The 25,350-nt window shown below is 43.6% G+C and overlaps 1 protein-coding gene across 3 annotated transcripts in view; it reads right to left on the reverse strand.

Annotated features, from left to right (window-relative positions):
- The window catches only part of DIS3L2 (DIS3 like 3'-5' exoribonuclease 2), a 179,853-nt gene that overhangs the window by 54,896 nt on the left and 99,607 nt on the right, over window positions 1–25,350 (reverse strand). For all 3 annotated transcript variants that reach the window (XM_064385523.1, XM_064385524.1, XM_064385525.1), the window contains 3 exons: window positions 16,223–16,335; window positions 9,188–9,295; window positions 6,312–6,545 (listed from right to left, as the gene is read on the reverse strand). In XM_064385523.1, the coding sequence (XP_064241593.1) occupies window positions 6,312–6,545; window positions 9,188–9,295; window positions 16,223–16,335 (455 nt within the window). The remainder of the gene's footprint in view (window positions 1–6,311; window positions 6,546–9,187; window positions 9,296–16,222; window positions 16,336–25,350) is intronic.

Here is a 25,350-nt window from a genome sequence, read left to right on the forward strand (position 1 = left end):
ATCCTAATTTAATCAAGTTATTTTAAAACCTCCTGGCAATGCAAGCATCTCCATGCAAGCAGGGAAATGCTCAGCCAACATGCATCCCCTCTATAATGTGATCCCAGAACGCCTCCATCCCATGTGGATCCTCAGTGTGTGTGCAAACTTCCCGACCTAGGCTGCTGCTGCTCCTGACCACAGTGGTGACATCTCATATTTCCCTGCCAAGCACCATGTTCCTCTGTGGTATTGCAGGGAACACACGCTGAAAATCCTCCCTGTTTTTCTGACACACCTCTGTACAGGCATTTTGGGTACTCCTGCAGGAGAGTACCATTCCCCAGGAAGAAGCTGTGGCCTCAGATGCTCGTTTTGATGTATTAACTGGGGCTACACAAAAGACATAAAATCCACAAAGGAAATTAATCTCCAAGTACATCCAACATTCTCCCAGCTGCCTTATGTATCACACAGTATAAGCAACTATCCATAATGATCATATAGCACCTGCTGTCCCCATTCTGGGTTTCAGTGATGTCTCTTTAACCAGACATCAAAGAGAAGAAGCAGACAATGGTGGAATTGTGATAGGAAGTGAATAGTGAAAGCTCCTTGTCAGTCTGAGTTTCCATTTATCTCACAGCCCCATACATACTGCCCACCCTGCCTCTGCTGGCATGTTCATGCACTTTTGCTGTAACAGCCTCTTTAGGGAGGTATCATAGCAGTGTTCAGGCTTTTATAGATGGGCCTTTTGGATTTTCTCTTGCACCAAAGCCAAGTGTCCAGCCAGACACCTATACCTCAACCTACCCCGATGGAACCAAAGAGATGAACTTGGTACCAACATCACATGCCCTGCAATAAGCACCACGACTTTCTTTTTGAGACTGACCAAGAGATGCAGCCCTGCTCCAGGGGCTGGAGAAAAGCCATTGACTCCTTCCTTGAACAGTCCACACACTCCATGTGCAGGGGTAGCACATACAGCAGCCTGGGACAGAAAACTTAAGGATCACTCCAGGGACTAGTCAAGCCAAGATGAACCTTTCTGCACCAACTGCATTTTAAGACATAAATTCAGAACATGCTATTAAAGGAAATACCTCAGAAAGAAGTCTGTGCAACATTACAGCCCTTTTCTGTCCCATCTAAACACTTCTTCCAACCCTAAGTCTTCCATTCATATACTAATTAACTGTATTTTGCACACAATGACTGTTTAACCAGGGTAGAAATATTTATTACTTTCACAAAGCAAGAATAAAAGACCTGAATGCTTACTATACAGATATGAGGCAGGAAATATGACAAAACAATTTCCCATAATTATTTCCAGCAGTTGCTCATATTGGAAAATTTTAATAATGAGAGTAATTAATTTGTGGTTCCTGAGATTTACAATTAAACAGCATTAGCAAGGACAGCTGTCTAAAAATACGTTTCTGTGCTATCCCATTAGCCACAACCAAATACAAAATTTCCCAACATACAATGTCAGAGGCAGTGTCCTTCCTCCTCCTTGATTTCCATGTGTGAGTGGCTTAAGTCAACTTCTCAAAGCCAATTGCACCAAGTAGACAGACTAGGTTCTGATGGCTTCAAAAACTCTGCAGAGCTGGCTACTTAATCCCAGATGTCACACACCTGGGTGGTTTGGAGCTGGCATTCTGCACACATCTTGGGACCTTTGTGCTTGTTTCCCTAAGTTTCCTGAAGCTCTATTAAATGCTCTCTTACTTTAGCAGTACCACCAGTCTTAAATAAAGTTATTCCCAAAGGTCACTGATTTCCTTATCCTCAGCAGCCATGGCACAAGACCATAGGTCTCCAGTGTGCTAGAGAGCTACAACAATACAATTTTTACTACCTCTAAGTTACTCAAAACAATACAGACCCACAGGGAACAGCAACCCTTGCTCACATGACAAGACAATGGCACCATACACAAGCTGGGAGAGAGCAGAAGTGAGACCATTTCACTACCAATTCAACACTTAAATTCGTGTAACACTCTCATCTTTGTCATTTTTGTCCTTTTTTTCCTTCCTTTTTCCCACACGCCTGCAAAGCTAAATGTCTGTTTTGCAGAAAACAAGGAGAGAAGCTATTCTAGCAAACAATTCAGGGCCATTAACTGGTACAATGCAAATGCACTTCGGGTTGTTCTCGCAAGGAACTTTGGTCAATGCTGATGTTTTGAGCACCCAGGTGTAAATGTGCTGGTAAAGGTAGAATCACCAGCACAACAAAAGGAAATGCTTAGCTCACAGAGAGTTGTCATAGAGACAGATCAGCATCCCGGGGTATTCTCATTTTAAAAAGGCACAGAAATCCTTTTTAACCTGTCTTCCCGTAGGCATCTGTCCTCGTGATTCATTTCTAAACTGCTGAGGCCAAAAGAGAACCATTTATCAGCACGTCTCCTCTAGGCAGGCTGGAGCTAAGAAGCTTTTCTGCAAACTTGATGGTTTTTGTTGAAAGCAAGTTTCTATCTGATTCTCTGGCTAGTGTTTCTAAAAGCTGTGGGCTGGGGAAGTGATCCAGCTTCAAAGCAACCTGGCCAGGAAAAAAAAAAGGAAAGCTCTGAGTTGTGCTCACTTTGCTTTTTAAACCAGGTCAAATCTCTGCTCCAATTTATAGACTGGGTACACCAGGAGCTGTGAGAGGACAGCACAGAGGTGGCGTTTCATGGTCCTGTGCAGAAAGAAGGTGCTGGAGGGGAAGACAATATTCTAAATACCTGAACATTTTTTCTTAGTCACATACAAGACTTCTTGCCTTTGCACCTAAAAGCTGCAGCTCTGAATGAGAAGGAAAAGAAATACATTAATCTCTGTCTGTGTGGACAAAGTTTCATAAGCTTCTTAGCTGTTAAAGGTGCAAAGTCTTTAAACCTTTAAAATTCAGCTGAGCTGCTTTTTGGAACTAGGAAGCTGGCAGGCAGCACAGGAAACCATATTCTAGGGAAAAAGCCCCAGAAGGGGCCTATAGGGACAGCTGGATCCCCACGGAATGACAGATGTGTGGCTCTGGTCACAAACAAGGTCCTCAGACCCAAGGTCCAAGCAGCAGGATTCCCTGCAATCCCAGAAGACCTCTGCAGAGGCATGAAAGGAACTGGGAAGTGGGGGGAAAGAGTGGGACACAGGTAGGTAGGTTAAAGTCACAGCCAGGATTAAACTAAAGCAGGAATTCAAAACTGCACAGCCCCAAGATGTGCTGTGCACATATGCTGACACTGAACCCACAAATCCTAAGCCTTCCAGACTGTGTACTGTCTCTGTAATGTCTCATGGTCTTCTGTGTGACCCAGATATGTAATTCCTAAGTTATTAAAAAATATATATTTATCTGTATATTCTTCATCCATTGAGCTATGGAGATTCCTGCTTCTAAAATTGCTGCTAAAAGATAAAACGATGGGCAAGCAGATGCTGCTCTCACATTGGGTCATAAAAATTCAGCAAAGACATTCAAAGAGGAAACGTTCTTCTCACCCCAGCAGGACCAGCCTGACACTGCTGCATCCTACTGGAACCAGCCTGTGTCATGTCTAAGGAGCTCCCTGGCCAGCCAACATTTCTGCTGTTATAAAGCTATGTCCATGAATGGCTTAATCTGAGAAATTAGTTTTGGGGAATAAATCCTAAACTACATGGATACTATGGGACAGATCAGTATCATTCCAAAGAGAAAACTGACGCAGACAGGGAGAGCATCAGCCCAAAGCCACCACAGTCGTGGCAAAGGAGGATGGGAGATTCTTTCCCCCAGGATTTTCTTAATACAAACAGGAAGCACAGGAACACTTCACACAAAAATGGCAGGGTGGAAATAAACTAAAAAAGTCATCACTGCTCAATCAGGAGTTACCCCAAGGTAGAACTCTCAAACATAACACAATATATAGGAAAAGGGCTCACATCCCTTGGAAAAAAAAGCACAGGAGTCATCCCTGCTCAGCCACCCCCTCCCTTAAGACTGTGAGATGATCATTTCCTTCACTCACATATTTATTTGGAATCCGATAATTCATTGCCCCAAGCTTCCTGCTGGAGTTTGTCTTCCATTGTTCAGGATTTACATTACTCAACGGGAAATCAGTGAGAGGTCCAGTGATTAGAAAGGTGTGTTTCCCATTTGGACCCACCCTTGCTCGCTCACTTGGGGCTGGAAGTGGGACATGGCACACAACTGTGCCCATGGGAACTCAGGGAACTGGGGAAGCAGAAGTAGATTGCTTTGTCCCACCATATGCCACTGGCCACGTCCCCAAACCTGTCCCTCACACGCTGTTCATGTTCAGGCCTTGGAGCAGCCACTTCCTCCATGGGCTGGGAAGGGTGTAGTTTATCAAAATAAAGCTATCAGGGCAGTACTTGACTCGACTAAGTGTGGTGAAAGTGTCCCTTGATCTAAAATACGCTTCCTTCTCAAAGACCATTACTTTGACATTTTTGCCAGGGGAGAGAGATTCTGCACAGTGTAAAGTGCCACTTGTGAGATATAACTCAGTTTATCATGATGGTTGGGAACTAGACTGAGCAGGAATCAATGGCCTCTGGTGCCCTTAGCTGTGGCTTTGAATCCCAATCTCACAAATGATGCTCCAATATGTTCTCGTTAATGGCTCCTCTGTAGGAGCACAGAGCAAAACAAAACACAGCTAATCTTTTATGGGCTATCACTGGAACAGGATGCTTCCCTGGCCAAATCCTCCCATTGGAAATGTCACAGCTGGCTTAAAACATATTTCCCCTGAGGTTAGTTTGATAACAGGTAACTCAACTCAGGGGCACACAGCTAGCAGTCAGCACTACAGTGTAACAGTGACTTGTGGAAGGCAGCTGGTGGCCTTTCTGGGCCACAGCTCCCAGTCACCATGGACTCTTTTTCCAAGCCAGATACCTCCAAGGTTTCCCAGGCAGCTGATCCCATGCAAAAGCTGTGATTTTTATGTTTCTCTAGCATTCAGGGTGTGCTTGGAAACAAAGGCCCAGTTTATTTGCCATTGTACACTAAACCTCAGAGAAGGAAGTCTCTGTTCCAGAAGAGGTTTAAGAAAACTTCAAAGTGGAAGTTTGATTTCAAAAAATAATTTTCAAATTAATTTAGGGGGACCTTAAGCAAATGTCCTTGCTCCAGGCTCACTTACATGTGCTGAACCAGTCCCCCGAGACCTCCTACAACAGATGTAGGCAAGACAGCCTCAGATAATACACTGACTACAGTAGAAGGTTTATCCTAAAATAAAAACTCCTCTGCTGAAACTCAAGACACAAATTTGTCATTCTGTCCATCTTAGACATGGGGGAAAGCACATTGCCTCTTCTTCACAGCAGCTTCACCAGAATAAGCCCTGTGCTCTGCTGGGGAAGGTCACAGATTATAGACACCTCTTGCTCCTGTGCTCTGCAATGATTTCTCTAAAATTAGACTTTCCTGCAACTGCAGACAAAACTACAATGCTGAGTAAAATGGAAGGGTTACAACATATGTCTTACATATAATAGCCCTGTTTACACCACTCCTAGCTTCCTTCTCAGCAATATCCCTATGTTGACGCACACTCATTTTGCAAAATGAAACAATAGAGCTTCCTTATTAAAAGATTATTTTGTCTCCTGCTCAGGAAGACCACTGGGTTCTACCAATTACTGGAACCTCCTATCCACAAAAACTATCAGAAGCCACCTTAGAGCAGCTGAACATCATGCAAAAGTATTTTTTTGCTGTGATAGCCTAAAATATCTGGATATCCTTGTAAAATAGAAATGACACATACCACTACTGATACAAGATTATTTAAATCATCCCAGACAGAAAACCTCCTCACTAGCATTTTTTCCTCTGAAACACACCCAACACTTACAAGTATTAGCTCAGATAACATTTAGCCATTTTCCCAGCACAGAGAACTGCTATGAAAGCTGTGGAAAACAAGAATATTGCAAGCACAGGAAGAAATGTGGAGGATGAGCCTTTCCCAGTGAAATGTGCACTAATATCTGAACTGCATGATAATGAACGACACTGTCATGATTTGTTTCACTGTATGAATTACTTACCCACTCCAACAGGGTTTCAGGATTTTGAAAAATGTTCAAGGATCACTCCTTAAAAAACAGGGATTATTTTCTTTTCATCCTACTTACTGCTTATGGTACACAATTTGATGCCGCTCTTAAGACAACATTGGCACTCAAACCTGCTTTTCTATTCCAGCCTTGATTTTACCCTTCGAGTTTTCAGACTGGCCAGGAAATTCTTAGAGAGTACAAGGTGAAAATGCTTTGGTGAAGCCTGAGGGGGCTGGACTCACTCACCTGGTCTAAGTGCAGGGCGCCCTCGGTGAAGCGCTGCTTGCGCAGGCGCTGCGCGACTCGGTGCAGGTTCAGCACAGCCTCCTGGATCTCGGCTATCGAGTGCTGGGGTGAGACAGGGGGGAGCTCTTCAGGTGACAACACCTTCCCAGGGCTGTCAATCATGCTCTGTGCATGGTCATAGCTGAGCTTCACGCAGGAGCAGATGACCGTCCTCCCAAACCACTCATCAAGGATCTGCAAAATTGCCAAGTGTAAATTGATCTGAGGACTCATTCTTCTGGTGCACAAAAGCTTGGGAAGTTGCACAAACACTGGGAGGAATGACAGCAGACTTCCTCACTACCTGTGCCCTCTGAGTGAAGATCTTGTCCTCCTGAGACCTTCAGGCCCATGCAGATTCTCTAGCATCTATTAACGTGTATATGCAAGTAACAGGTATTCCTGACTAAAACACAGCAGAATGACTTAAAGTCTGGCCACCAGGGGCTGGCCTTAAAATACTGTTTTCAGGAGTACTGCAGGAATCCCAATGTCTGACTAGCATATCTGAAAGTGCCTGACTAGGACTTTCACACTTTGGTGGGTCTGGAGGAGAGATGGGCAGTCACTGATCCCTTGCTTCTCTGATCATGTCCATGGTTCTAGGCCCAAACTCAAGCCAGGAATTTTTCTGGGCTTCCAAACTACTTTGGAATTGAGAGGAAAATATTCAATAAACTGCTTATAAAATTATTTTATTTTAAACCAGAAGCCACTCTCATTTTGAACTCCCTAAAAGAATACCAGTATAAAAACAGGAATTCAGAATTATTTCCTAAAGCAGACAGGAAAACCTATTTTCAGCTGAGATATATAAGACAATCAATCGAACAGCTCATCAAGGCAGTGATAAAGCACTGAGGGACATGGGCAGAAAGATTTTCACAAAAGTAAAGAGCATTGGCATGAGGGCTCTGGAGACAGTTTGTGATAAACCATTCAAAGCACAAGTGCTCAGAGAATGATTGAAGAATTGTAATTCTGCCTTAGCTGCCAGTGCCACCTTACCCCTTCATCAGCCCAACAGGACAAGGTAAATTCTGCAAGTGACAGTGTCCAGGGAGAAGGGCAAGCTCTCTATGACAGCCTCGTCAAGGACACTGCTTCAGAGACAAACCTTCCCCTTAATAGGAAGGGACTGATTCCCAAAATACCTTTGCTGCCTCCTTCCCTAATGTATCACAGATGTGCTGTATAACACAGCAACTCAGAGCTCTGAAAGTCACAGGGCTTTTAAGGTTATTTCTACTTTGAAAGTGCTTTAATAGCAGAGATGCAGCAAGTAGCATTTGCAATGTAAAGTGCCCTGATCATCAGCTCATGGTTATTCTCTGTGTCTCTGTGCTGTGCAGAAAGAAAGGAAGAGAAAGCCACAAAACTGAGATACAGGTATACTAACACCTAGAAATACCAGCTTTTAGAAGAATGCTTTCCTGGGCAAAAGCCCTACAACCACTTTTCCTCTTGGAAAGAATAAATTCTTCTCCAGCCTTCACTTGACATCCACATCAAGTGACCTCGAGTAAGACTGTAACCTGAAAGGCCTTGTTGGAGAAACCAGTTTGCTGAGATGGCCACAGGCAGTCTGCTCTCCCAGGGACAGCATGGCTACAGCCCAGACCACTCCAGAGGTCTGCTCCCTGAGCTGAATGTTGCAGCTCCTCTATTTTCTCACTGGTCAGACAGGGTTGGACTGAGCACTGCTTGAAACACAATGGATATATCACATGGGACAAGAGACAAGATGTAATTAAAGCCTTATTTTAATTAAGACTTGATTTTCAGCTGCTCAAAGACAACTCGGAGTCAATGAAAGGTTTACCATGAGCAATCACGCTGTTGCTATAGGAAGGGAAACACTTTTCACAGCAGACAAATACAACCCACCTCAGTGTCAGAACAGGGATTCACTGCAGAAATACAGAACCAGGAATGCAACTGTATTTTGCTAAAGCACAAAGATAGATTCAGCATCCTTTAGAGCAGCTGGGACAATAATAAGGAGGTGAATCTTTGTGGAAAATTACCAAATTGGCACAAGAAATACGGTCTACAGAAAAGAGTTGTATATGTAACAACAATGGTTAAAAAAACCTCTGAGTACAAAAAGTGTATTTTGCATAGACTAAACAGTGCTCTGGTACTGCCAGTCTTTAGCCCTCCCTGATTTAGTAAGGGGGCCCTGTGATCACCAAAGAGGAGATTTTAGGGTAACAAAGAGTGTGGGAGAGAAATAGGAGGGAAATGAAGACCTGGGGAGTGGTGGCAGGCAGCTGAAGGCAGCTCAGTGCACCAACAGACAGCCTCCACAACTGCTCCCTGGAAATAACACATGCAGAGGGGATGGAGCCATGCCTGTGCTGAAGGGCTATCATGCTTTATTTGGATTGCTGCAATTTGCAGCTCTGAAGAGGAATTAAACAGTCTGTTTACCAGAGAGGCCACAGAGGCACAGTGCACTGCACAATGCCTGCGAGCACGAGGCAGGCCTGCAGGCAGGGGCACATCTCATCCCACCAAAGCATGAGCTCTGAATTGCTGCTGGAGGTAAGACATTAAATGGTTGGGTGACCTGGCAAAGAGCAGGACATTCTCCATTCCTGAGATTCATACAAATATTCATCATTTCCCAACCACGTTGAGAGATTATTCCAGTTAGATATTCCACAGTATGTCTTCAGTAAGACAAGACACAGGCACAGTCCTGCATCCTCCAGTACTGTTCACCTTTGCTATCCACCTGAGTGTCGAGGGATGACATTTTTACCACTACAAGAGCAGGGGCTGGCCACGAGGGAGGACTGATTAGCAGGATGACTGCCTGCTGCCTAAGGTACCTTGCCTTCCGGAGTCAATTTCCAAATCACAGAGAACGTCAGTCTGTCTCGCATGGGATTGAGACTGCAGAGCTCCTCACAGAGCAGCCTGGGAAGCATTGGGATCACCTGCAAGAGAAGAGAACCTTGGTAAGACACAAGCTTTTAGTGTGGACAAGCTGGTAAAGAGAAAATGTGTTAAGCTGTCAGCATCACGTTCTCTGTTGCAGGAGTGGCCACATCACAGCTCTGGGATGCATCACCCATGCCAGAGCTGTATCACATGGCAGACAGCGTGCTGGCATGGAATGAGGAAGTAAACCAAATCCTCTGAAATGAGAGGATTTCAGACATGGCTAAGGCCACCAACATCCACATCAGCCCCATCCCTCAATGAGACCAGAGGCAGTTTTAAGTCTCCAACCTGGGAATCACTCCCAGTGCTCCCCTCTGAAGAATAGAGTAAGCATCCTGGAGTAATCTGCATCCTTGGTTATGCAAACACTTACACTGCAACTTTTAAGGTCACAAAGTTTGCTCTGTTTTCCACTTCTTTGCCACTGCCGCTTTGGCACTGGGAAGAATGAGGAAGGGCACATCAGAAAATTTAATGTTGAAGAAACATGGTCCTGGCAGTCAGCAGCCGAAGAGGCTGGATTGGGGAACTGTGTTTCTTGCTTTCCCATTGAATACCATGTAACCAAGAAGTAAATGCAAGTCTGCTCTCTGCAAAGCACAAATTAAACTCTTCCCATGCAACACAGGAGCCGTGCTTGGCTTCAATACATATTGAACCATGCTTTACAGCACAGACAGGAACTTGTAGATGCAGGTTAGATAAACAAAAGTAGCTGTGTTATGACTATTGACCATGCTGTCTGCAAATGGAGAACAATTACTTTATTAAACTAAAAATTTGAACAAAATGTCAGCCAATATAAATTTCTGGCAGGATTTTTTAACCCATGTCCTAATTCCTTATAACTAATCAATATTTCTGCTGCTGAATGTTGAATTACCAAATTCCAAATTACTCACCTGACTACACCAACAAAGCTAGAGCTTTTGAGCATATTCATGCTAGACCAAACCTGAGTAGCTCCAAGTGTTTCCACCATCTCTGAGTTACTTCCTAAGTGCAGTCTATATTAAAGATAATCTTTAGCAGCTGCTTAATGAAGCAAAACTCATTATTTGAGTTTCACTTCTGACTTCCCTTCTCATTATTTACCTCTGTGAAGAAGCAATAATTGCCCTCAAAAAACCACTACATTACTCCTTTAGTTTATTTTGAGTGGCAACATGGAATGGTGCTTTTCAGAAAAACAGAGAAATGCTCTGCTTGTGTGCCATAAAGTAATTTAGCTATTTAATTTCATTTCCGTTTTGACTGCTCTGTGTGCCAGCCTGTAAATATAGGACCAGCAGGAAGCTGACTGGCATACAAATTCCAGCTCTTCCAAAACTCTGACACCTATTTAATGATTTCAGAGATAACTTTTTCTACCTGAAGGCAGGAGAACCACTGTTCTCCAAAACAGTATGAAAAAACAGTCTCAGGTGCCTGTTTTCTCCTTAAGTGCACACACTTTACACTTACCTTTTGCTTTGAAGGAAAGACTTAAAATATTTAATCACATTTGTGGTTTGCCACCAGAAAATGGCTGTAAATCTCTTCTAACTGCAGTGCACACTAGTGCCAAAAGGTTAACTGTATGGTCTGGGGCTCTCAGGGAGTCACACCATGAATCAGCAACCCTGGTTCTCCTGGAAGGTCACAAGGGCACAGCCTATGATAAGCTGTTTCCCACAACACAAAGGCAGCCAACTCTGTTATTGCAGTTGTGAACAGAATGTTAACAATACTGCTACATTCATAACTCACTGCCCAGTACGTGAGCCTGCCCATGCTGCCTGGAAGGACCTGCACCACACGGGTATAAATTCAGTGTAAGTGATGCCAACCCATGTCAGAAAAGAGAGAAAATAGCTTTATAGACTCTCAGAAATCCCTGCCTGCCTAAGATCACCCATGACCACCTTAAGACCCCAAAGTTCAGGTCACAGTGAACAAAGTGCTAGTAATTTAATAAAAGCTCCATGCCCTTTCCCACCCAAATTAAAAGCTGCTTTTCTCTCTCTCCCTAGCTCTGATAATCTGATAATGGTCTGTGCTTACTGAATATTTGTGTGCCTTTGCACATCCTCTTTCCCTTCACATCTCCTGCAGCAATACCAGTTTGCTAGAAAAATGCCTGCATGGAACACAAAAGCCCATGCTCGCTTTAAGTGTACTTGAGCAGGATTAATATTCAATTCAAGAGGCTGTAATTCAATGGAAGGGCTTTCAATGATGTGAAACACAAGCAAAGCTTTAACTCAGATCATAATTACAGCACGAAACACTCACCAAGCAATTAGCTGTAACAAATCTACTGTTAGGGAAGCATCAGCCTGTGCTACCTTTGTTTTACAGGAGAGAAACTTTAGGTGGAAGTTTCTTAACCTAAGCCATGGAGGAAGTCTCATGGGAGACTAAGAATGCAATCAACCTTTTCCTGGGCTCAGCAAACACATGCATAACATAACCTGACCTTGCACTGAAGGTATTTCAATTTATTCTACCTTACTGAATTCAAAGAAACCTGTTTCCAACACCTCAACAGTCTTGGCTGACTGCCTCCTGCTTTACCATCATGATTCCTCTTCACCCTCTACATGGAGCATAAACCCACTGTCACAAGGCACAGGAGTTGAAGTTATAAATACCCATTTCCTTTTTCCTTAACATGATGTGGTTGCAGCCTGAAAGGATTCCCAGTAATTGCAAGGCCAGCATTTAACATACAAAGATGTCACAATTGTGTCACACTCAGAGAGTGAGATGTTCCAGGAGTGATCCCAGGGGCTGCCCAGAGGAACTCTGGCAACAGGATTATCTCCATCTCTTTCTGACAGAGATACGGGTTGAGAGATTTCCCTAAGCACATCTTTAATGTCCAGATTTGCAAAATATCAGAGGAGTGTAGAATTGCCTTGAATAATCCAGAGGTTGCCCGGCACCTTTTAAATGCTCTGCCCTTCCCGTGACTGTCTGCCAAGAGGCAGCAGTGTCTGCCAGCTGTCCTGTGGAGTGCCAGGGCACGCAGGAATCCAGGAGCTGAAATGCTGCCGAGGGATAGCACCTCCAGTGGGAAGTGGTTTCCTTGGCAAATTGCTACGGATGTGCCTATGTTGGGGATCACATCATTCAGCTTGATTTTACTGCAGATGGAAATCAAGTCACCTGGGCTTAGACAGGGGTCATAAACCTGGAATAAAGGGTTTATAAACATAGCTGAATCTAGAAATGCAGTTGGAGAGGCCCAGCAGAGCTAGGCAAAAAAATTTTACAATGTAAAAAGGGAGCTACACTCCCCAGGAAATCCTTTCTAATGAATGTGTCATAGAAACCAGGGCTTGGGTGGTGAGAGCTTGTCTGGTTTTAATCCCCCTCTATCAGTGAGGCTAATAAAGGACATCATCTCTCCCTATAAGCCTAGCAGTGCCCAAGAGATACTGAAAAGGGCACTTCTTTGAGTGGAAGGCTGATATCAATGCTGGCAGCTGCAGGTCTGCATTTCAAATTAAACCACAGACAGAGGATTTCTCTCTCCCTATTTCTAAGTCCTAAATGCAAAATCTTCAGCACTGCCCTCAAGACTCAGCTGTCCAGCACTGCCTGGCAGCCTGCTCCATGCTACTGCTCTCCCTGCAGGCAGCCACACATCCCAGAAAGCCAAAGCAATGGCACCACCGGGAAACCAAAGTGAGAGAGGGCACTTCTGGGGCTGGGGGGGTCATACACACCATCATGCTGGCATTATAAAACAGATGGACCTGTGACCATGGCTGGTCACATTGCTTAGCAGCTGGCTCCTCTGCAGGGGAAAATCCAAATTCCTGCTTGTGAGAGCCTTGAGGTTTGTTTTGTCTCTTCAACTAATAAAGTTCTTCCAGAAACCAAATGTGAGTTTCCAGTCTCTCTCATTCCTGGGGAGCTGGGCAAGGGACAGAGCGAGCACATGCATGCTAAGATGACAAAAGTTCGTGTTCCCTATAAAATCAGAAACATCTGCTGCAGCCAGGACTAACTCACTGGCCAGGCTCAGAGCAGGCTAGCCCAGAGCAGCTCTGATCAATGGACTCACTGTAGCAGCTTTTCAAGGACAGAAGGGGAGAACTGGTCAGCCAACCAAAGGCAAAAAGGAACAAACCCTGGTCAAGCATAATACCCTATCTTCACAAAGTTACATGAGCACTTTTGCTCCCTTCAAACTTCATTCTGCTGGCATCCTGCTTTGGCTGCCCCTTAATTCTTGGTTCAGGTTGGTTACGACCACCACTGACTCCTAAGGTGATCCTTCTCCCACAATCCATCCAATGGGGAGGGATTGCATTAACCAAGAGTTTCCACTAGAGCTGGTAGGGGAACGCTGAAGTTCAACAGTGGAGTGGGCTCAGCAAATCTCTTGCTTGTACACTAAAAGACACTCAAAGGAAAGAGGCAATTTATTTAAGAGCCAAGATTTCTCCTCAGGAGTTGTATCAACACTTCCATGAATTCAGAGTTCGAGCAACTCTTTGTTACTCAGCCTGAAATTATCAAAATATCAACACCCTGACAACCTGCTGGTGTCAAAAGTGAATGTCTTGGAGTCCTTGGACTCGACATGAAGACAGGCTTACAGTTCTGATCTTTGATCTCCAGTGTAAAATAGGACCAGTAAAATATTATAGGGATTTATGGCTGAACTCTCACTCAAGCTGCTTCACACCTAAAATAACACTGTGAGATGTGCCAAAAAAGAGGAAACTGTTTAGGTTTTCTTGCTGCTTAAAACCTGATACATTCTTATTTCAAAAACTTTTGACTTGTATTAAATAGACCACTAGCAATTACACAATAACTCCCCTTCTGGTTCAGGAAAATTAAATATGTGGCTTTATTTAACTTCTTTTGGAGGATTAGCATGGTGCTAACCTCTCGCAGAATCACAGCTGTCTTAGGAAACAGTTTCATCAAAGAAAAGCATATTTTCTACAAGAGTCATGCTACCATCTTGTTTCAGACAGCCTGGCTGCATTCCTTTGCCCATCCCCTCGCTCCTTTTCATCTCTTGCAATTAAAATATTGACAATTTCATAATCTAACCTGGTTTGTTGTCTTGAAATGTGTTCTCGGCAGGGGAGAAGTGTGGGTAAAACACTAATCCTGACTGCTGGGCCACAGTAGGTGAAGATGAATTGAAGATTAGGGGCAGCAGGTAACTTATGCTGGCATTGCACAGGACTGGCAGTGCTGGAGGGAAAAGGCACTTTGAAAGAAAATTCAATTAACTTCTGCATCCAACTAGATTTTCATGAAAAATGTCTCCTTTCTTTATAAAAATCTTCCTTCTCCCTTGACTAAAAGAATCACATGGCCTCAAACCACAGTATTTTGACTTGGAAATACTGCCACAACATCCTCCTGGAGTAAAGCTTTGCTGCCCCCAGTGACATCCCCCCTAGGCCAGCCCACATCTCCCATCATCGAGTCATCCATCAGAGGGGGAAGCAGAGACTGGAGAAGCCAAGGGCTGCTCACTGGAGGGACTGCAGGATTGGGAAAACTGGTGCCAGAACTGCAGTTTCCATGAGATACACATTGCTTCCCACGTGTGGAGAACAGCAAGCACAGGAACTGGGGTTTCTCAGCACAGAGAAACTGTGTGCTTTTGGTGTCACTACCACTGACCTGGTAGGGACACTTGGGCATTGCTGTCACAGTGCTTCCACAGGGAGCTGAAACCCACCAGACTCCCTGAGACCCCCAAAGCTGTGTCTTGCTGCTTCTACCCAAAGAAAGCTATGGAACAGCTGCTAAAGGTAAACAGCTTGAAATCAAACCATTAATTTGATTTCACTAGTGTAACATAAATCATTTTGTCATCCAGAAAGTGAAGAGAGGACACAGGAAGCTACTGAAACAAGCATCATTACACAAACCTCCCCAGATAACAACCCTGAAAACATCCAGGAAGGGAAGGGACAGGAAGAATCACTCCTAATCCTGAGTACCAAATAGGACATGTTTATTTATTATAGAAAAGATGTCCTGCCATTCCAGTAGGGGCTGTGGAGACAAGGACTCCAGCCTGACTGAATGGGAGTGTGGTGAGAGGCAGATTAATCTGCTCCATGAAACTGCTTCAACACTTTTCTTCATGCAGCTGATGCCTCAAGCCTGCACAGGACACTGACAGCCAAGTTTTCCAGCTTCCCTACACACACACTGCCAGTGGTATCTGATGGGCTACAAAGTGTTTCTTCACATTCAACTGAAAATGAGACAGGCACAGACAAAGCCTACACATTTCCTTTCCAACAATGTTAAACCTGAACCTGTTCATTTGTAAAGCTTGGAAGCCAACTTTAAACTTGAGCTTAACATTTGATTCTGATAAGCTAAAATCAGTATAATTTCAAGCATCTTTTCATTGCATGATGAAGGAACACTATTCCTCCATTATTTGGGATATCCAGATAAAGTAAGAGTGTGAACCTTTTGTTTTACCTCAAGATGTTTCCTTGGTTTTTTGAGTGTTTTAGATCTTACTCTGACACAAATCCATTCCTCTGAGGCTTCAGTTGGACTCTTGCACCAAAGGCAAGACAAAATCCTTCACATCTGCCAATCTGAAGCCCCTAAAAGCAAGGCAGAGGAGCCAGCTTGGGTGTGTCAGGCTTGGCTCAGGTCAGCACTGAGCTGGTGAGCCCTGGCACATGTGGGGCACACACTGACCACAGTCAGAGGGTCACAAGCTGCTGCTCCACCCCAGCCTCTCTCCATAAACTCCAAGGTAGTGAGCAGCTATGCCAGCTTCTGTGTTTCCACCAACTTACTCATTTTTGCAGATGTGCTGCAATAACAGCCAGATTTTGATTTTGAGCTTCTGAAAACGAACCTTGCAAATGAATTTATGGTAAGTGAAGGTACAGTCATCAGACAAACAAAGGAAAAGCTGTCCTTACCTTCTGCACCAGATAGACACTGGTGGCCCTTTCACTTGCTACTTTATCCAGTGCTGTCTCTTCCAGTACGAAGTAGCTCACGTCTGCAATGTGGACTCCCACTTCCAAGTTCCCTGGAATTGCACAAGGAAGTCAGTAGGCTGTGAGCAGAAATGAACCAATGACATATTTAACTCTGACTCCTCTCCCCCTCCCTCAATCTTTTTGCTTTATGCCAAAATCTCACAAAACCAATACTTCATCCTACTTCTTCCACCTGGGATGAAAACCGTGGTCTCTCAGGACACTCAAATTCACCACCACTCTCAAATTCACCACCACTGTGGTGAATGTACATGGAAGTGAATCCTCAAGTACAGAGGCGGAAACGTGAAAACCCTTCAAAATCACATGGATGAATCTTTCCAGTTAGGAGCTTGTAAAAGAGAGCCCAGTCCTCATCCCTTTGCTGCCAGACAACAGTGTGAAAGAAAGATGGAACCCCACCTCACAAGCACACAGGCAGTGCAGGATCCCATTTCCCTGGTATGGAGCAGTCAGTCACACTTTTGGGTGTGACTGCACCCAATGTTTTTGGGTTATCAAACTGCACCAACCTGGATGAGCCCAGTTTGCTGCTGAGGACATGGGAAGTCTTCAATTACTTTGGATCAGCCTGTGCAGAAGTGCAGCTTTCCACTAGAAGAATATTTCCACCGTTACCCTGCCTTTCCTTCAGATTTGGTCTTTTACCCTTTAATTAGAGTCCAGTTCAAAAGCATCTTAAGTCAAAAGTTAGGCTGGAGAGGAGTACTGCTGAGGTTTATCATGAGGTTTTGGCAGTAATTCGGATTTGGAAGTAGTGATCATCCTCAGCTTTGGAAGTAATTAGTACCTAGGTCCAAGAAATTCGGGTTTGCTAATCCTCAAAGCAGCCTATTGACCTTTGTTTTCTCTGGAAGGACTAGGCTGGATTTGAGGTGCTTATTTGTAGAATAGTTCTAAGTGCAGCGGGTTCCTAATTATAACACTTGGTTCTTTAGAGGAATTCACTAACCTCTTGGTATCTATAAATATTTTTTCTTTCCTTAATTTTTTTTAAAGAGACAAAGTAATAAGATCCCATGCTGGTGACAATCCTGTTTATTTATACACCTTGCAAAGAACATTATCAAAGCCCTTCTCTGGAGTGTCACGTTTTTGAAGGATAAATGGTTCATAGCTGTTGTCATTAAGCAGTACATATGCCTGTGTGCCCTTCTGATGGATACCAGAACAGGATTTCAGCAGAGTAGGAGTGGAAACAGATGAAAAGGAAGCATGAGAGGGTTCAGCCTCCTATTAGTGGGAGACACCCAGCCCACTGTGGCCCAGCTGGGAACTCAGGGAAATGAGTACCAGCCCACCCTGCAGAGCTGCCTGACTTCATAACGATTTAACCTCATTAAGCCATGTTTGCACAGCACTGTGAGTACGTAAAGCACAACCTTGCTTTTGAGCAGCCTTTGTGCACTCCACAGAGCACAGATGTAAAGGCAGCAGAAACACACACAGAGGGCAGGAGGGATGAGGTTTAGATGTGCTCACATAACCTCCAGCCACTGGAAGGGCCTGCAGAGACTCAATATGATGGCAGCAGGGAGAGAGGGCAATAATCCCATTGCACACCAAAGGACAAATTCCACCACTTGTCAGGAAGCTGGGAGCAAAGACTGCAGATTAAATGGTTCACCTCAGAAAGCTGCCTACAGCTGTGTTGTGATATTATCACATGCCTTGAAAGCTGCTCTACATGGATTAGGCATCCAAGCCTGAAACTACTTAGACAGTAAGTCTTAGACCAACAGTTCAACCAACAGGTTTAATATTACACATACTCAAAGCCAACACACTCAGAAGGTAAAAAAATATTGAATACTTTGAAGTCAATATTGTAACGTATTGACCCTGCAGGCAAATATTGACTAAAGGAAAAGGAGAGGGGGTCATTACATCATGCCTTTAATCGCACTTTAATTCAATATGTGCACTGTTACATACATGAACTTTTTGTCCTTCATCGAAAATCGACAAACCAAGAAAGACCTCATTGCATGAGATAATAAAACATGGAGTCAGCCAACGAAAACACACTGAGCAGAGTTAAATTTCATTCAGGTTTCCCACCAGAGCTTCTAAAAGCTGGGGTCAGCGTGAGCCCCTTGCTTTTGAACTTTTAATGGAAATTCTATCTAAATATTTTCTTACATACATTGACATAATGCAAACTGGCAGCTCTTGGGTTTGTCTTGCTCATGTATGAATCACCCTATCTCCCTCACCCCCAAAATATTCAGACCAAGAGAACTTGAAGATACAGCACAGTGATCAACCAATCTGATTTCTCTCAAATCATTGCTTTTGAATGTGCTAGACAAAATACCAGCCTAAGCCTGCACAGGAATACCTGCCTGCTGCTCTCTCCCTGGTTTATTTGCTAATTAAAGTGAAAGAGCATTGTGGATAGAGAAATATTCTTCACTAGAATTCTGTTCCAGGTCCACAAACTGTTTTTCTAGTCTCATTAATTTTTATGACAAAGTCACAAAAGGAACATTTCACACTGTAAGACTCATGTTATTTCCCAAGGAAAAAAAAAGGAGAAAAAGTGACCTGAAAGGGAAAGCGAATTTAACCAGGAGTCATGGAGTAAAAAGTCTTGCCAAAGAGATCAGAGGAAGAGGGTAGAGGGAGGACACCACATGGTTCACACACCATAGGCCACTACACATGGTCTACTTGACCTCCATTTTGTTGAAAAAATACACTTTTCCAGCAAAGAGAGCCTTCAAACCTTGCCACGTAGCTCTCCATTGCGACAGACTTTTTCTATCCTAAATGTCTTAGAGAAACAAGTACTTTTACAAACTACAGATTTTTTTCATCCCAAATTCTCTTAACAGGGAATTTAAAGCTGCACAACAACTCCTTATGCTAGGTATACACTACCAGTACAAGGCTAGGGTTTTTTAAAATGAATTTACATTAAAATGTACAGAAGATTAAGCCAGACACTTCATATGCAGCTATTAAAGCAATAGCTGCAGGGAGCATCTATTGCAATGAAAAATGCTGAAGGCACTTGGATGGCTTCTTTCGCTCAGGATCTCTGGGACTCTTTCATTTAAAATCATTTCATCTGAAAGTGGATGCAAAACTGTCATGCCATTCAAACTCTGCTGCTGCAAAGCTGCTCTTGGGAGATGTTTAGCAACAGGGAATGCAGTTTAGAATCAAGCAAGGCGTGTTTTATTAACCAGCTGAGCCCCATCAGCTCCTCTCTGCAACCACAGAGACGTGGCAGAGATGGAGACAGGAGAATTGTCTGAAATCACACCACAGCACTGCAAAACCCAGCGAGGAGGCCCTTTGCAATGAGGAGCTCTCCTGAGGTCTGCAAGCAGAAAGGGAAAGGGATGGGCACTCAGCCACCCAAAGCCCCCTTGGGCCAATGCTCTGAGCCAGTGGGACAGGACTTGTCACCTGACTGCAAACAACACAGCTGTGATGCCACAAGCAGAGGGGACAATTTGCCTTTCATTTACCATCAGTGGCTGTGACAATGGCAGAACAGAATGGACCTGTGTCTCACCAACTCTCTGGAAGCCTGGATCCCCTCTTGGAGCTCACTGAGTGACAGCCATGAAAGGCAGGTGTCCCCCAGCACAATGGGCACACAGTTGTTTTGGAGAAGGATCAGCTCCTCGAGCTGAGGATCTGGCTTGTTTGAACCCACCACAAAATCTCTTGTGCGTCAATGTGATGCTAAAATCAAAGGAGAGCAGTGGCACCTTGCAGAAGAACAAAGAACAGGCTGTTTCTTTTTTTCCTTTTTTTTTTTTTCTGATGATCTCATTCTCTATGACAAAACAGTTCAGAGAACTTATTTCCTTCTTTATTGAAAAAATTATAAACAAAAAGGGATTAGTAAGAAGGATCTGGAAGAGAAGGAAAAGGCATTTTCAATCTGTAAATGCTTCATAAGAGCTGTCAACCCAGCAGGTCACATCGAGCACTTGCCCCTGGAATTAGAAAGTTGAGTTGAATGTATTTGAACAGTATGTGAGGGAACACACTGGAATCAAATCCCTCTTCTCCATCATCAGCAACCCTCGTCAGTAACAGCACAAATCCAGAGATGAAGCAATTTCACTTCACACCCTAGCATATGTGAATTTTAGGGTCATATAACTGAAAACCAGAGCTCTTCAAGGATAAAACATCAGAAAGTATTTCTCTACCATGCAGTATTTCTCTCCCATTTATGGAGAGAAATACTTTTCACTTTCAAGCATCATCATCCTCAGGAGGGAAGTCAAATATGAACAAACGTGTTAAGTCAACTTAAAATCAAATGCCAGGGTTTTTGGTATATACTGTTTCCAACACTGTCTTCACCCTTCAGTGAGATACAGAAGAGTTCAAAGCAAATTGCAATGTGTTTGCTCTATCCAGAAAACAGCCAACTACCCACCTGCTGCCAGCACTTCAAGGCAGTCCCAAGCTGTTCCCTGGTTAGACCAAACTCTTGCAGCAAATAATTACAGTTCTTTCCCATTCCACAGCCCTGGGGGTATCATGCTGTTGCTCTTATCTGCTAAGCAATATTTAGCACCTTGCAAAAGTATGAAAAACTTGCATAAAGAGAGAGAAATGAGGCCTATAACCTACATACACATTTTGGTGCTATTGGCAGTGCTACAGAAGATCAGGAGTCTCCATCAAGGGGGAGGACAGTGTCTGCCACAGAGGATCACAGTTAAGAGACAGCCAGAGGGGCTGCAGACCATAAAGGGGTGGACATAAACCCAGTGTAATTTGCACTGAAGCAGAAATTGGCAACAAGACTTGGGGAAGCTGCCGGAACCAGGAAGGGGCCATCACAGACCTTTAACACACACCTTTAAATGAATGACATGACCCAAATATTTCTGCTTGTCTTTGGCATGTGTATGAACACATACAGCTCAAGGTTTATAGAAGTGACCATCTTGGGAAAGAGAGAGAAGAAAAGAGAGAAAAAAGAATGAGTGATCAGGAAAGAAGAGCAAGTGGGAAAGCAAAGGAAGTGCAAGATGGAGTAGTGGAGAAGAGTTTAATAAAGTGGAACCATGGAAAGAGCAAGTTTTTTGTCTGCTCTGGAGTCTGAAGACAAAGGTGGGTGGCTTTAATTCTCAGCTGAGGTTACTTTTCCACCAAAGGAATTCAAGTTGTTCAAAAAAGCAGACAGTGTGTTTTACTTATTTTAAAATAACATGGAAAGTCCTTAAATTTTACTTGTGTGCCCTAGGGCCATTTTGCTTTTTGAAGACACAGTGCAACTGAGCATAAATCCATTAACTTGTTTACCAAGAAACCAAATTTTTTTAAATTATCACATGATGGCCCTTTAGCCAACTGAAATGCAACTAATTGCAGCCTTTTTTGGGCAAGTAATAGCTTTTCCCTTCTTTAAAGGTCTCTTCCTTGACATAACCTCACAAGAAGACTCTGGCAAAAGGATCAGATCCTGTATCTTGAGAGCAGGACAAGTCCCCAGGGCACAGAGCAGCAACTTTTTCATCCAAACATTTCCACCCACTTAGTAAATGTTGCAACAACTTCAAAACTGAAAAACTGTCTGCCCAAACAAACAATGAACACCTCTAAAGGGTAACAATCAAAAAAATGCTGCATGCTATCAAACCCCTCTGCCATTGGTTTGAGTGAAAATTGTCCCAGAGAATCAACCCACTTCACCCACCAGTAACAGAGAGACTTAAAACATCAGGAACAGCCTGGACAAGGTTCCAAGAAATTTCAACTCTCCTTTGAACTGTGCTTGGTCACCTTTTTGGTGTCTGTAGCACCTGGAGAGGTGGCCAAGGTCAGACCCTTCACATGGCAAACTGTGGGAGGTGGCACATGCACTGTGTCAGCATCAGGCTGCAGAGGTGCTGGCTGGGTCTGGGCTCTTGCTTTGCTTCTTAAATCACCATTAAAACATTCAATCTTCATCATCTCCTTGAGGAGCCAGGCTGATGTAAAGATAACAAAAGCTGTGACTTTTCTCATTTAACTGCCGAAACTCAGGAGCTGGAAGATGGACCAAGTCCTCAACATGAGCAGAGCCGAGAATGGCCCCAAACTGAGAAACAGCATGAGATCACAAGAGAAGGGAGGAAAAAACCCAAAAACATCTTTACATGTTAACTCTCCCCATACTGAAAGTCTGGGCACTTCCTCAACTTCCACAACCATCTGAGAAACTACTGACAGGAATGGTGACATTGTGAAGTGATGCTTTTAGCAGTTCTAAGAGAATAAAAAAAATCAGAGTTTTTCACAAAAATAAAACATAACAGGGGTTTTGTTACTTTCTTCTTTTCTTCTTTAAGTTAAAAGGTCAATGTTGGACATCAATGAGTCTAAAATCCAGAATAACATGATTCTTTAAGTAATGTTTTACTCTGACCTTCAGGCATTTTGTCCCTTGCATCAACTGAATGTTACAGAGACAACTACAATTGTACAAACCAATTTGTGACCGGCTCTAGATGAGGTCCAAAACAAAACTCATCTGTTCATTAAATGCAGCAAAGGACAAGTGAAGATGAAAAGCAGAAATATTTTCTAGAGTTCTCCATGAGCCATCAGCAATCCTTAAAATAGTTTCAAAATTATGAGGAGACTATATCTATTACTAAATTAAATTCTGGAAGCAGGTCTTTCATGTGAATTGCATAAAATTCTTGTCTGCAGCAGCTAATAAATTCAGCAATGTCCTAAAACCACTTTATATAATTTTAAAGCCATGTTTTATACCTCAAAACAAAGCCAGGGCACCTTCATAGGGTGGCATTTCATGCACTGTGCACTACAGAGCCCTGAGGTTTGCACACAAACCAGCACAAGATCCTGCAGGAAAGGTGACCTCCCACATCTGAAGGGGATGTTCAGAGATGGCTCTTGGTCAGCTCTCTCAGGCTCTCAGGAGAGCAGGAAGGTCAATCCTCCTATGGGAACCCAGGGTAGATCTTTGTCCTGGTGGTGTTTCCCCAGCTTCCAAACTCCCATGAGCTGGAGACAACAATGCTGGCACCAACCAGGTGATGCCAGACCTCACAGATGATAGCACATCACCAAGGCAGAGTAACACAGGGAACTGCTTGATGAGCAAACCCACACCAGCTCTTCATCACCTTGTGACAGAAGATGCTGCCACCCAGAAGGCACCTACTACCTACACCTGTCCTGAAAACCACCTTAAAACCTGATGCAATAACTCTGGAGAAGAATGAAAGAGCCCTTCTGTGCAAGCACTACTCCTGCACCATTACATTGGATACTTGCACGAGGAGGGAATTCTCCTGGGGGAAAAACACTAAATACTCAGGACAGAATTCACACAGCATGTTCAAGATAAAACATTTAATTGCAGACTGAAGGACACAGGCAATGATACCCAACAGAATAAGCACACTGAATAAGGATGTTTTTCACGCTGCTGAGCGAGATACAAGCAGAAAAATACAGATACAAGTAGGGCACAAATATTGCAATAGTAAAAATCAGGAAAGAGCACAGAACAACTGGGGACAGACAGTACAATGATGGAAAACAAAGGCAATGTAACATTCCTTTGATATATGAAAGGTGTCCATGGGAAGGCTGAGACCAGACACAGTGGTTCCTCATGCAGCAATGCCTGTGTCCCACCTTCTGGCCATGCAGGTTTTGTCCCCATTCCTGTGCTGGTACCTGCTTACACTGCAGAGGTTCACAGCAGAGCTGGTTTCCTCTGTGCCTGCATGAGTGATGAACAGACCTTCTGAGGTGACAAAACACAAAGTTCCACTCAGAGCTATTGTAAACTATTGATTTCTTTGCAAGACTCAAGTAATGAGCAACTTAAGAGGAGCTACAAACCCCCAACACATCAGGTTTATCCACTGAATGTCATTACTAATTGTATGGGCACATCTGGGAGAATCTCTAGACGACTACTTAAAACTTAGACCCAGCATGAATCTTTGTCATGCAGGCTCAAATTCAACACTTGGAGGATGGATCTTCCACCCTTCATCAAGACAAGATGTCAAGACATCAGCACACAGAGGCAATGGCTGTGCTGCTGTGACTCAGATTCCTGGCTCAGAAAGCAATTTCTGCTGGTGAGGAAGAGTTACCAAGGCACACTGCCCTGAGCTCCCTCGGCAGCCTCTCAGCAGTGAGGTTTGCAGCCAACATGACAAAGGTAAAAGGACAATTTCTGGTATTCACGTCATCAATTGTTTCTATTCCAAGACTGATTCAAGAGGCTCTACCAGGAAATCAGCAGTCTTTGAATTTAAAGAGATGGGAAGTGACACCCAACAGCTTTTGAGATGTACTTTTGGGTGTAGGATATCATCCTGTTCCTGAAATGAAGGTTTAGAGTGGGGAGGGACCAGCCTCTCTCTGCTGCTAGGTCAGTCCCTTTTGCGATATCTCTACTGTACACAGCAATCCAAGGCTGAGTCAGCATTCCAGGCATTCAGAGAGACCTTGGGGTGTACTGCTAGGCCAAACACATGCAATGTACTTCCACAGAACAGCCTTGACATTTCTTCAACTCCTTTGGAAACAGAAGGAAGTCACTGAGATTTCAATTTTAGCCATCCAACTGTTTTGTTTATTTTTGGAAAGATTTCCAAAACATTTCCATCTGCACTTGGTTTTACTCTTTCTGTGTATCTAGCATAATAGTTGACAATCAAGAAATACTGTAATGAATTACTGTGTAAGATGTTTTCCCTGTTCATCAGGGTTCTGAAACACTGCACTGCAATACATAACAAGTGAAAACAATAACCCAGTGATTCTGAGGGATCCTACCATTTCATAAAATTGATAATAAAGACAATGTACAGCAGTAACTCCTTTGCTGCCTACATGTAACAGAACATGCAACTGAAGATAACCCTGGGAATGTTCTGCCAGCTATTTGTACCCTTCTAAAGTTTATCTGCCTCACATAGCTTCTGATTTTTATTTGCTACATTCACTGAAAAGTCCCGTTCCCTCTAAGTCTGTCTGGTCATCCCTTATAATCTGTGGTTCTTCTCCAAAGACTCTCCTTGTCCTTGGGG

The sequence above is a fragment of the Passer domesticus genome, chromosome 11, assembly GCF_036417665.1.
Source record: "Passer domesticus isolate bPasDom1 chromosome 11, bPasDom1.hap1, whole genome shotgun sequence".
In the NCBI taxonomy this organism is placed as follows: domain Eukaryota; kingdom Metazoa; phylum Chordata; class Aves; order Passeriformes; family Passeridae; genus Passer; species Passer domesticus.